Source organism: Hippocampus zosterae, chromosome 10, assembly GCF_025434085.1.
Source record: "Hippocampus zosterae strain Florida chromosome 10, ASM2543408v3, whole genome shotgun sequence".
Taxonomy (NCBI): Eukaryota; Metazoa; Chordata; class Actinopteri; order Syngnathiformes; family Syngnathidae; genus Hippocampus; species Hippocampus zosterae.
In genome coordinates this window covers 5754109-5767334 of record NC_067460.1, presented here as the reverse complement: position 1 = coordinate 5767334, position 13226 = coordinate 5754109, and the positions used below count along the sequence as shown (strand labels likewise).

Genomic DNA, 13226 nt, shown 5'->3' with positions numbered 1-13226 from the left:
CTTCTAAATAAATGTAAGATTTTTACGTAATGTTTCGGAGATAGGTGTTAAATTGCTAAACTTCAAACAACATTTAATAACTACATCATGACTACAAATCAGAGGTGCCTCCATTTGAACAAATTAGATACTGTAGTTTCAACTTGCATAGCTCACTCACTGTTTTACGTTGTTTATCCAGCTCGCCTCCACTGGCTGTTGATCCAACCTTCTATAATACTTATCCTTTGAGAAGCTGCGGGCCTCACAAAAGGTTTGCATGCATTTCAACAGAAACTCAAGTTTCCCATAGCTCTTCAGAAGTTCAGATCTACTGATTACAATTCAGATTGGATTTTGGATGACCCCTTTCATGCACCAATAATGATAACCTGTAAAATGATAAGCTGTCCACTGTAGTAACCGTTGTCCCTGGAAAGGGGTTTTCCCATCAGAGATCTTTTGCATTTCTTAAGGGTTTCACGTGTATGTGTTTACTGAGACAGTGAACCAGTATATTTATTTACTTTTTTGCACAGAATCATGCAAATCATAAATACATGCATTTTTTAACTCACGAAAAAAAACTATTACATTCATTTTTCAGAAAAGTGCACTGTGCTGGCTGTAACAGAAAGGCAGACTAACAGTGCTTAGAAAAGTGTACAGTAATGTAAACTAGTTCATGTCTGAGTTGTAAACAGTGTTTTTTTTTTTTTTAAGAATAGCTGCACTTACACCACCTTGTGCGTCTCAAACAACTCTATGTTAAAAGGGTGGTCTGTTTGGAGTTAATTTAATTTCCTATGTTTGTTGTAAAGTCGCTTGGCTTTCTTCAGCAGGAGGTAAAACCAGTAGATCTGCGGTATGAGGATGGTCAGGTTGCCTGCGTTGCAGTGCCAAGGCAGATGGAAGGCTACTTTGTGCAGTGGAGTGTCAACTTGCCGCCCGTACATCCAGTACATGAAGGGAAAGATTAAGATCCGACATATGAAGAACGTCAAGAGGACTAACACGCCATTGATTGTGTGCAGCCTGGTGTTGTCAAGGCCCAGCTGGATCCCAGACAGGTGAGGAAGAGTCAGACATATGCAAAAAAAAATGCATTCATGCATTAATATCATCAGCACAGAACGAAAGACTTGCAAGGGACTGCCATCCCTTAGTATCTTGGAATAGGACTGGAATTAATACACCAAAATTAAGAGATTAAAAATAAATCTCAATAGTCATACACATCCATCTTTTTAAGCATAATCCATATTTTCTGTTCAATCAGGGTTGGGACCCGGGTAAGCAGTCCAAACAGAGGTCCGACCTTTACTGGTCACTTTCTCACTCATTTTCACAGGGTATTGCAATGGCCATGCACCAGAAATATCATCCATCCATCCATCCTTTTTCGAATCCATTTATCCTCACAAGGGTCGTGGGCGTGCTGGAGCCTATCCAAGCTGTCTTCAGGGTACACCCTGAGCTGGTTGCCAGGCTATCGCAGGACACAGCTAAACGACCAACCATTCGTGAGTACAATCACACCTAGGGGCAATTTAGAGTGTTTCATCAACCTGTGATGCATGTTTTTGGAATGTGGGAAGAAACCGGAATACCCGGAGAAAAGCCACGCTGGCACGGGGCGAACATCCAAACCCCACACAGGAAGGCCAGAGCCAGAATCGAACCCTGCACCTCTGCATTGTGAGGGCGACGCGCTAACCAGGGCTAACCACCGGGCCACCCACAGACATAACATTCATTAGTTTAAAAAAAGGGGGGGGGGCTGTAAAACGGTAAGTCCATTATAACTCAATAGCATTTTTCTTTTTAAATTCTGTGAGCAACTTTGTTCTTTTGTTGTTGCAGTGTAATCACATCTTATTTCAAATACAGTAACCCCATCGTTGATGGTGTGCTGAGTACCTGAATGAGGATCTTTCCCAAACAGAGAAAAGGTGTGCTGAATTCTGTGATGAAAAAGCACCCGATGAAAAAATCGCCTAATCCTCTTCTGAGAAACTGAAAGACACATGTAAGTGACATGAGTGTTCAAAACACACAAAGAGAACGAGCTTGTGTTTCAACACTAAATTCTTACTTACCAAAGCAATAGGCATGAAAACCAGAACCAGTACCAAGTGATGGAGGACAAGCAACCAGTCCTTGGAGATGAAACCCTTGATTGTTCGCTGAGAGTGGCGGTTGTACAGGCTGGTCTGAGTTCTGAGCCTCTGAATATGGTAGTGGCTCAGGTACATTGCTAAGAGGTCAGTGGTCATATAGGACGAGCCAAACAATATAAACTCATTGACCAGCCAGTGACTGTGTAGGGTGAGAAGAATTTGTTCACAAAAGAATACTGTTACAAGACAGCATAACAAGTGCAAAATTATCCGCCACACATAGGGCTGAACACTTAACTAAATTCGTATTGACATTTCAATAATGCAGGAGATTGCAATCTCCAAATCGAGCACACACACACACACACACACACACACACACACACACACACACGCGCACGCGCAGACACACACTCACACACACGCACACACTCACACACACATATATATTGATTTATATAGTGTCTATAGCTAGGTTCAGTGCTTAAGAAGGGTAGAATATTGCCAACAATCATTTCGCTTTGTGACTGCTACTTCAGGAAACTAAAATACAGGTCCCAGCTACACATTGAACAGGAGCCGAGAGTTGCCGTGTTCTGCTTCAAACCTCGCTTCAAAAAGCTGTGCATTGCAATACATGCTCATTGTAGCCATTAATCCAGACATCATCTTGGATAATAAAAAAAAATCAGCACAAATTATATAATATACTGTATATATTTTGTTTTGCAGATTCAAGTTTTTTTTAATATTGTGCTCCTGAGTTAATGTTGGTCATCATTTTGAATGTATTCTTAGTTTTTGATTTTATGTAATTTTATTTTTCGGTATCGTATGGTTTGACATGGTCAGTCAAAAAGGATTTAATTTAAGGGGGGGGGTCTATGGGGGGCATGACAGAAAATAATTGAGAAGCACTGATTTAACCGAACATGCATGTTTGTGGCATGTTGGAAGAAGTCAGAGAAAACCCATGCAAATGCAGAGAACATGCTAATTCCCACACAGGAAGAGTGAACTTTACAAAAGCAGACCTGTAGTTTACATTTCTGGAAACATTTCACAAATGTGTTTTTTTGAAGATTACAGAAGTCGCGAAAGCGTTTTTTTTTTTTTTTTTTTAAATACAACCGCACTACTTGTTTTTTGTCAGCCGGAGAAGCAGGTTCAACAAGTAGACTACTGGTTTAACTTGAATACAAGTGAGGTGCACTTTTTTTGTCTTGTATTCAGCTGGTTCTGAATTCGCCATTAACTCAAATGAAACTAATTTTGTAAACTTGAATGTATTTGCCATTTAACATTACATATCTTTATATGTCCCACTAATTTATCCTGATAGTCTGTCAAAATATATTGAAAAAAAATCTTGCAATCGTCACTTGCACTGATTAAGCGATTTGTATTCATCAGAAAATGTTTGGTTACATTTCTAATTTGACTGTGGAGGTTCCACTGATCCACTCATCCCTTATGACCTGAATTTACCTGTCAGTCATGACATTCTTGCAAGATGACACTACTGTGATTCCAGTTGCAGTCGAAATGCTTGCGTGGATGGCAGAAACAAACCTGCAATCAAAAAAAACAAACAAAAAAACCCCAAAATGCATTACTTTATCAACTTCTTAAGCTTGGCCAATACAGAGGGTCCTCTGCCCTCAATATACGACATTTAAGGGTTACGAACGGCGCGCAATGAACTTTTGCGCGGTGAGGCATTAACGTGGGTTGCGTCTTCACGCGGCAGGCTCAGTGAAAGCCCCACTTAAGATGTAGGGACCTCAAGCCAGTGTAGTGGTCATGCAGTTCTATTTGTCGTAATTACGAGTTCGTTGTTGTGTTGGTATATGTAATTGTTACAATACTTACGGTGCGTACAATTTGTCTCACGTCGCCGTAAACCGAGCACCTCTGTGAAAGTATTCTTTTGCAAACTACAATTTGACAAGCAATTTTAACCTTTATTATATAATCTTCTCGAAATCAGAAAATCGATTTAAGACGTTCGCGTTGGTGTTTTACACGGAAACGCGAGGAGGAGGCTTCAAGTTGTACCTGTTTCAATGAGGTTCCAACAATGACTGACCTTTCGCTGACGGTCACTACGTCTGCGTCGTCCCAGTGTCTGAACTTGAACTTGAGTATTTTTCCCAGCCCGTAGAAGAGGCCAGGAAACACCACGGCGCCACTAACCAAGGAAGTTAACATGATGCATGCGCCCTTCGTGTCGTCCGACCGCTCAATCGCGCTCAGTACAGGGAAGCTGTGTCATCATGCGAGCCCGCCTCGAGCAGGTAAACCGTTGCTGATATACGTCGCCGGTCCGCCATATTGGATGTGGCATTCTACCCGGGAAATACAGTACAGCACTCTCCCGATCCCGTGTGATAAATGTGATACCGCGGTCTTAATTGAAGTTAACTAAGATGTGCGCCAAGGGTTTCATAGAGGAGGGAAGCCAAACGAAAGCAAAAGAAAGGTCACAGCAAGATAATGACCAAGCTCAAGTCACCAATCCAATTTTCTGCGCCAACTAGGCCGAATCTATCAATTTTCCGATCCGCTACATCCCAACAAGCGTCACAGGGGGGTGCTGGAGCCCATCCCAGCTGTCTTCGAGCAGTCGGCGAGGGACACCATTCGCGCCCACACTCACACTTAGGGACAATTTCAAGTGTTCAATCATCCTGCCAAGCATGTTTTTGGAATGTGGGAGGAAACCCGGTAAAAACCCACACCGGCCTGGGAAGAACATGCAAACTCCACACAGGAAGGCCGGACCTCCGCACTGGGAGGTCAACGCGCAAACCACTGGACACTGGGCCACCCAGAGGCCGAATCAAACTGAAGAATACGTACTATCACAAACAGAGAGACAACTAGTATTTTTGCACTAATGTTTACTGTGGTCTGTTTTCTTTGTTTACACCACAGTCACCCCGTATAACTGGTGCGACAAACAAATTGGTGTCCAATTAAACGTTGCTTTACGAAATAGAGAAACATAAAAGACAAATGAAATATTGGCCTTGTAGTAAACAAATGGGGGTACTGAGATATGACTTACTCAGCTTCGTAAATACACTTCATTTGCACTCCTCGCGTAACGTCGAGCTGTCCAATATCACACTGTTGCGTTCAGTTTCAGACATGTGCTAGCAGAAAATAGGAAGTGCCCTCTCACTTAAACTCGCAAAATGTACCCGTTTAATTTATCTTACAAACTAAATATTATTAACAATGTAGTCCTACAAATTGCACAAAGATTACAGGAAAAGGAAAACAATGTACATACAAAATAAGTTGTGTACCGTGTGACTCTAATTAACAACAGCAGCTCAGTCTAATGACAAAACTAGAAGGTACACATACAGGTAAACACAACTGTTACAAACCACCTTCCTGACTGGTGAACCTTAAGAGTAACGCCGTTACACTGAAGTCAATAGAAAATGTGAGACCTGCCGAACTGGGCCTTTGGATCACGAAGCATCTGCAGCACTTACCTTTTGAAGTATTTCAGTGTACGTACGGTACATAGTTTGTCGGAAAATGAAGTGCGCTACATAGTGTGTGCCAACTGCGTGAGAGGTTTCTCACCGAAGTAAAAGACATGCACATTGTCTAAAAGACAAATTAATTGCGAAAAACAATAGTTTAGTGGAATTTTATTCATATATATCCATTTACCATATTTACTCATTTTTGACTGCAACTGTTAAAAAGTGTCTCATTACAATATCCTTTAAGCATAAATATCTTTTTTTCTGTCTTTCTTGAAACCTGGTAACTAAACCAAATGACAACAGTTATGGGTCACCTTCAGCACCATTGAATTGTACATTCTCTATATTGCATCAGAATATAAAAATATACAGATTATGTTTTTTGTCTTCTTGAAACATTCTTTTCTTGTTGTTCAATGGCATGAAACAGGAGGAAGACCTCATATGGACTGATGAGGACTTAAGCATTACTTTTATCATATGAATGAATCCATGTCAAATGCTCGCCTCTCCACTCATTCATAACACTTTTTAAACATCGATAGCAACCATGTGTGGCGGGGAAAAAAGCCATCTCAATTCAAAGTATACTGCTCACAGTGCCACGGGCATCACAGCCATTTCTTGAGCAAAAAGGGAAGTTGATGCTGACAAAAATGAAGGAGTGTTTTGGTGCAGTGCAAGTGGCCGGTGGGCTTCAAGCATCTTGTAATCTTTACCATTATTGTTAAAGTCACGAAGTGAGGACGGTTTAGCTCAAATCCAAAATGGCTGTAATGACGCGCTAAAATGATTTTGCAATCTCAAATAACATTAAAATGACAAATAAAACAAATTCTCTAAAGCAGAATGGAGTCAAAAAACCTGCAAGTCATCTGAACGGTTCGAGGCAACCAAGAAAAGGTGAAGGCGCAGTCAGGAGTTGAACTTGTGGTGCATAGAGAGACGTGGGAGATGGATGTGGATAGGTTCCTTGGGGTCAATGCAATTATTGCCCTGTATCCGTCTAACATAACGCACGCACACACGCACGCATACACACACGCACACATGCACACACTACACACACACACACCCCTCTACCCTGGATGAAAACGTTAGTGTGTATAGACAAGGAGGGGGAAAGCAGGGCTGGTGATTCCGTTTTGTGTGTCTCTTCTGCCACCATGCTGCTGAGAGAAGCCGCCTCCATCTTGGTGGAGGCGAGCCTTCGTGCGCGTGTCCTCGCTTTGTTTTCCATCCGACTGTCTGTCGAGAGTGCTGCTTGCGGCCTGTCATCGTTTGACCGGGATTCACATGCGCGAGGAGGAAGCCAGCTCGTAGAACAAGACGTAGCCGTCGCTGCTCCGCACTTGGCTGGAGGACATTGGCGTTACTCTGCGGAGGGACAAGTGTCGCCATTTATTACGCGAAAATTGGGTGATGTGTAAAAAACAAGTTTAGACATGCAAATTGGTTGACCACGTGGTTATTTGTCAAGCATATCTCCAGATATTTCCATTGGACATTTTTTCCCTCAGGTAAACTTTGGACTTTTTTTTTTCGAATAAAAGGAAATGTGTGCGCTCACAATTTAGCGTATTTAATTCGCCTGCCATGCATGTTTCTGGAATGTGGGAGGAAACCACAGTACCCGCAGAAAACCCACGCAGGCCCGGGGAGAACATGCAAACTCCACACAGGAAGGCCAGAGCTGGGATCGAACCCACGACCTCTGCACTATGAGGTCGACACTGGACCATCAGGCCGCCAACTAAGCAATTTGACCGTCTTATTCGAGCTTATACATCAAGGATCTTATTGACGAGATGAAGCATTATTCTGGCCACTGCATGTGTTTGAGAAAGGTCTTGTTTTTGGTCGTAGGTAAGAGTTCAAACACACCTGGAGTCATTGAAGGTGTACCACTCCCCAGACGTAGGGTTGCGACAGTAGGCTGTGTAGTGACCCCCCATTGTGGTGCCTGAGTGGTTGGACACTGCATACAGGTTGTACACCGCATTTACTGCAAAACAACAGAAAACATGAGCAAAAGGACTTTATGCGTCAACATTCGAAATCAACAATATGGTCCTTGAAGTACAGCTTCAGATGACGTTTGTGTGCTCATTTGATGTGAAGGGTATTTTCTTCGCAAACTTACTGCTGTTTTCGGAGGCAAACTCTCGCAAGTCAAGATCCTTCATGGGGAAGTTGACAAAGGTTGACAGTTTGCTGGTTCTTCTCGCTTCCGAGAAGCGCTTGAGGTCTGTACACCAGGAAGTCAAGGAGCATGTTTTCTCTCGTTTCCTTTTCAGAGGTTTTTTTTTTAGTTCAAGTACATGGATCCAAATATATAATCTAACTATAAAATGCTGGCTAGTGCTACCACCGGTGTTAGTCAGTAGACTTTCATAGTTGATTGCCCAAACATGAAATTGAAAAGTCCTTTTTGATCATCCTCGCCTGGAGGTGACACTGTGGGCTTCGGCTCTATGTCGAAGGAGGTTCGACATGTTATGTCAAAAGTGAATTGTTGCTCGAGATAGGACAACGTGTTTTATTAGAATGTTACACCCGAGGGGATATTGGATTACAGTGATCCCTCGCTATATCACGCTTCATTTATCGCGGCTTCACTACATGGCGCCGGCGCCCCCCCCACCGCCCCCAAAGTAAAGTATTTAGAAAAATGCCAAATGGCTCAGAGGTTTTGTACATGGCTGTACACATGGTTGGTTCCCGGCGCCACGTCGACCAATGACAGCAAGAGTGGATTTATCCCGTGAGCTGATTGGCTGCGCATCTTCGCAGCATTGCCCAGCACCTTCCCTTGTGTCTTGTCACGTGGTTAACGCTCTGATCAGTGTCTACTCACACTGTTGTGTTTGCTACTTAACCGGTGGGGGTCGGGGGGGGGGGGGGCACATGCTCAAGCAAAAGTGCGGGAGAGTGAAAAAGAAAGTGAGCGCGAGCCGGTGCGCAAGAGAGAACGAGAGGGGCTGATTGGGTTTATCCGAAAAAAGCAGCGCATGTCTCTTCGCTTCCTCGTCATCAATCTTGATTAATTGTCTTATCATAGTCACATCGGCTGTGCGGGGATAGCTGGCCAGCAGCTAGCTGGAGGCGAACGGCGACAAGTCTCTTTGTTTCTCTCAGAAGGCAATGCTGATGAATGTAAATTACTGTATAAGGTTTTATCATTCGAGATTTAAGTACATAGGTGTACTGCTGTAGCGTTTGTCTCAAATATGTCTAGTTTACATATAAACAAATAAAATATTTAAACATGCTGGTACCCACACACGAGCCAACACTCCATCGCGTTTTATTTCACTTATCACGGCCATGTCCCGGTTATGTAGCAACACACTCCCCTCAAGCTTTAAGGTCTCGTTAAAAAGTGTTAAGAGCAGAAAAGATACGCAGAACTAAGATCTTGGGGAACTTCTGTACTGTGAACTTTTTGGTGCATCTTCGTCTAGCTTTGCACTTGTAGCACGTCTGTTGAGAAAAAAACAACAAAGCAATTCGGTACAGGCATTAAAGCCACGATCCTCAATGTGGAAGATGCTGTTGTGCATTGAAACGTACTGGCTTCTCATCACCATCCAGGACATCTTCTTTGGTGAAGAGCCGCATGCAGTCCATGAGGCTGACCTCACCATAGCCTTTCTGAGTGTAAACATAGATGCGTTCACATTAGCGCAAAACACAAACACACGCGCGCACACACACCAATATGCAAACAGATTCCGAGGACAATGACAGTTTGCAATGCAAGATGCGTTTTCAGATCTCCAATGTTCCTAAAAATTTCAAACATCTCTTCTCCCTTCACTTGTCTGAGAGACCAGTTGTCTATTTTACTTTTGACTTTGATGGTATGTTTTTGGAGGGTTGATGACAAGGAACTTAAGTCGACTGGATAAGAAGTATCTTGTAGCAATAGTGTGGGTATATAAGTCAATGAATAAAACATCCTTGCACACATTGTGTGGTGTATTGTGTGTTCAAACCTTGGCAATGGGAAGAGACAGATCCCAGAAAGGGTCAAAGACAGTTGAGCAGAAACCACAATGGCTGCAGGTCAGGGAGCTCTTGAGCTGCCCAACAAACAAGTCTGAAAGACAAAACATTTCACAGGTCAGACTCATCTGTCTTGGGAGAGTGGTGCTTAAATGATATTGTTCTTCATGCAGCTCACCAACGATTTTACTGTCTTCCCTCTCCAGGTATTTAGTCCACATCTTCTTCCCTTTATCCTCATCCCTGATAATAGACAATGCAACGTCTGTTAATGTCACACTGTACATGGAAGAGACAGGTTGCATAATATTTGAACCCAACAACTAATTACGGTCATCACTATTTAAATAGTATTACATAGTCGTGTAGTCAAGTGCAACATTTATGTTACCTACAGTCGACAACACAGAAACACAAACTATGCAATTCACTGAACAACTATTTGCAAGTGTGTAGGGACCAGAAACTGATTGAAATCAGGGACCTGTAATTCCACAAGATGCTTTAAGTCTCTACTGTTACAGCAGACTGTGTGCTGCTGAAACTATTTCAATGATCTCCTAATTGCCAGATACATAAATCAACACAATGTCATTAATACAATCAAATATTGAACATCAAATGTTCCTACTTAGAAATCTTTTTCAAAGATTTTTAAAGTGAAAGTCAAGCCAAATAATTTGCTTTGCAATATTCCTGTATGTGCCCCCACAAACCTATAAACCTTGGAAAACATACCAGTTTTGATCAATTTCAGTGAGCTTCCATTTTGCCCTGTCGTGCCAACCTGCTGTCGACTGAAACTATTGACGCAGTGTTCCAGGGCTCACCTTGCTTTCTTGGTTTGGTCACGTGACAATCGCAAACAGAGCCCTGGGACACCGTGACAATAGTTTCAGTCGACAGCAGGCGGCAGTATTGGACAAAATGTCGGCCCTGAGATTGTCATGACTTTGTTCTGTCCGTCCCCAGCAGGTGGCATGAGAGGGTCGTCCACTACCCGTTCCACAATTGTTTCTCATTATGTCATCATCTTTCACCTTTTATAAGGGACTATTCAAGCCATCACCTGTTGTCGAAATATTCGTCTAGCTCACGTTTAATGTCCAAGCGCTTATTTTCTGGACCGTCGCAGTTGACGATCACAGTCAGAGTCATAGTCTAGGTTTGTACTTCTTGTTTGTTGTGCTTTCGCCGTGTTCTTGTTTATCTTTTTATTTTTGCGTTATCCTCGGGTGGTTTGGGGGTTTTGGGGGGGATTTTTTTTTGGGGGGGGGGTATTGATTTCCCTAGTGGTTAGACTCGTTCTTATCTTGGTTATTTTCTTACCAGAGTTTTATGTTGTACTTTGTCGGTCTTGTGACTGACAAAGTACATACACCATTTTTGTATTCGATCTTCTCTTGGTCTGCGTTTTGTGGGATCTGCTGCTGTTCCAGACTAGTCCGGAACCATAACAGAGATGGCTAAAAACAGGGAGATTTTGCATCTCCACAAATGAGATATTAATCAGAATGCCACGCAAAGGCTAGTGGGAGCACACAGAACATATTGCAAAGAAAATGTTTGCTCTGACCTCCGCTGTAATAAAGTTAATTGGCTTTTCCTAAACTTCTATTTCAGCAGCATTTGCCTACTTCTCTGCTGGTTGTCTCCCGATACTTACGGCAGGTGATCAAAATCGTCGACAGTGCCTCTTGGCCTGACCGTAACTCTGTTGACTTCATTGTGCAGGCCGTCGAGGAGGAAGCGGAGGAACTCTTGAGCGTCCTGTTGGCTGGAGAAGACACAAAATAATTCACTACTATGACCTCTACTCACTGCTCATAAGACAAATTACGAGACAATATTATAAAAAATAAATAAATAACAAATAATAAAAGGCTTACTTGTATCCCACAAATCTTGGAGCGTATCTCTGGATCTGAGTTTTGAATTCAGATGGACTGACAGCTTCGCTGCTGGTTGATGACCACATGGTTTGTATCAGCTTGGCAAACTCTACCAACATAGAAACACACATTAAATGGATATCGCATTTGAAGAGATTAAAATCAAATCCAGAGGTTAAGAGAGGCAACAAATTTGATCCGAGAGTCAGTCACCTTCCATGAGGGCGGTGTTGGTGCGGCTGTTGTTGTTAAGGTCTCTGCGGTGCGAGTTGTGCAGGCAGTAGTCTCGCAGGCTGTGTGTGTTGCTCAGACACTGCAGGATACTATTCATGAAACACTAGAAAGAAAACAAAAGAGAATGTTCCGTTACCTGGAAGTTGATTTTGTTCATTCTTGATTCTGATTTACATGAAGCTGGAGCATGGGTGAATGATGAATGGCTATACTGTAGATGCAAGATTATGATTTTGTGGGGGGGGGGGGGGGGGGGGGGTTTCATCTCCCCCAATTTGTTTAGCCCTAGCAGACATCCATACCCTAATGAGTACCAAGCTAGTTGTTTTTTTTTTTTGCAGTGTATATTCGCTTTGATACATAAAAAGTACAGACTAATACATTTTGTAATGGATGACACAAAAAAGCATATCCAGCTGAAATGTAATCATGAAGACTAAAAGGTTTCTGAGGGAAGTGTAGCAGTAGTGTAGCGCACATGATGCTGCTGGAGTCACACGCACAACGTGCATTTTGGCAGGCTCAAAGCCGGTAAACAGGAAAGAGAATGCATGCTCCTTGGTCCAGCGTCCAGAGCGCTCCGATGAGCAACACACAAGTCCCATTTATTGCATGAATTCACCCTACCAAAGCCTGTTGCTTAGCAGATACTCTTCTTGACACCCCCCCCCCCCACACCCCACCCCGCTAACCGCCAATTTGGCGGTAGCAGATACCAAGAAACCGATAACATATACTGTAACACAAAAACTTTAGAAACTGCAAGTCTGTACAACTTCTATACCAGACACAGATGGCACATGATTTTTGAATGGGGAACTACACTCACTGTGTTACCCAGGTTTTTCAGTCCCACCAGTCCCTGGGCACTCTTTGAGTTCTGGAAGACAAACACAAAAGAGATTAGATCAAACCTTAAAGGCAGTTATTGCGATGTGTCAAGTTTACCGTTTGTTTTTGGGATAAAATTGTAAACCATTAACATCAATAAAACTTTGACTGATGATCCAGACGTATATTTGTTGCCAGCCATAATTTTCTGCACACAATACAGAATAAAACTGCTAATTTAGTTTCCCGTTCGAAATGTTTGGTCATATTAAAAGAAGCATTTTCTTGTTTTATTCATGCTATAGAACCATCGATTTTATCCATAACCAATCCTACGTAACAAGGATGTGGTACACAGTCATATATTTGATTTGATTTGATAATATGTGCGCTGTGGTTTACTACATGCAGTGGTCATCTGGCTTTCTGCTGCATGAAGCACCAGAAAATGGATGGCTGGAAGGACAGCTGGTTGTTGCGTTGGTCTCGCAAAGAGTCAAGTGGATAACATGACTGGAAAAATACACATTTTGAGGTCCTTTTTGTCCCTCTCAGATTGCAGAGCAATCAACAGAGGATAACAGGCAACACAACACATTGAGGAATTTCTATCCAGTAGCCCCAACTCGTGCACATTTTCACACTGAACAGGA

The 13226-nt window shown here is 42.6% G+C and overlaps 2 protein-coding genes across 5 annotated transcripts in view; both read right to left on the bottom strand.

Annotated features, from left to right (window-relative positions):
- Positions 1-617: 617 nt before the first annotated feature.
- LOC127609251 (TLC domain-containing protein 3A-like) lies at positions 618-4371 on the bottom strand. Its single transcript, XM_052079092.1, has 5 exons — positions 4189-4371; positions 3588-3671; positions 2079-2298; positions 1900-1995; positions 618-1034 (listed from the first exon to the last, which is right to left on the bottom strand). The coding sequence occupies exons 1-5, from the start codon at positions 4308-4310 to the stop codon at positions 771-773; spliced, it is 786 nt and encodes a 261-aa protein (XP_051935052.1). The 5' UTR covers positions 4311-4371; the 3' UTR covers positions 618-770.
- Positions 4372-5753: 1382 nt separating this feature from the next.
- Positions 5754-13226, bottom strand: part of usp2a (ubiquitin specific peptidase 2a) — a 44697-nt gene continuing 37224 nt past the window's right edge. For all 4 annotated transcript variants that reach the window (XM_052078934.1, XM_052078935.1, XM_052078936.1 and 1 more), the window contains 11 exons: positions 12572-12622; positions 11722-11845; positions 11506-11617; positions 11283-11393; positions 9795-9859; positions 9607-9710; positions 9182-9262; positions 9013-9091; positions 7752-7856; positions 7493-7613; positions 5754-6985 (listed from right to left, as the gene is read on the bottom strand). In XM_052078934.1, coding sequence (XP_051934894.1) covers positions 6901-6985; positions 7493-7613; positions 7752-7856; positions 9013-9091; positions 9182-9262; positions 9607-9710; positions 9795-9859; positions 11283-11393; positions 11506-11617; positions 11722-11845; positions 12572-12622 — 1038 coding nt within the window. In that variant the 3' untranslated portion in view covers positions 5754-6900. The remainder of the gene's footprint in view (positions 6986-7492; positions 7614-7751; positions 7857-9012; positions 9092-9181; positions 9263-9606; positions 9711-9794; positions 9860-11282; positions 11394-11505; positions 11618-11721; positions 11846-12571; positions 12623-13226) is intronic.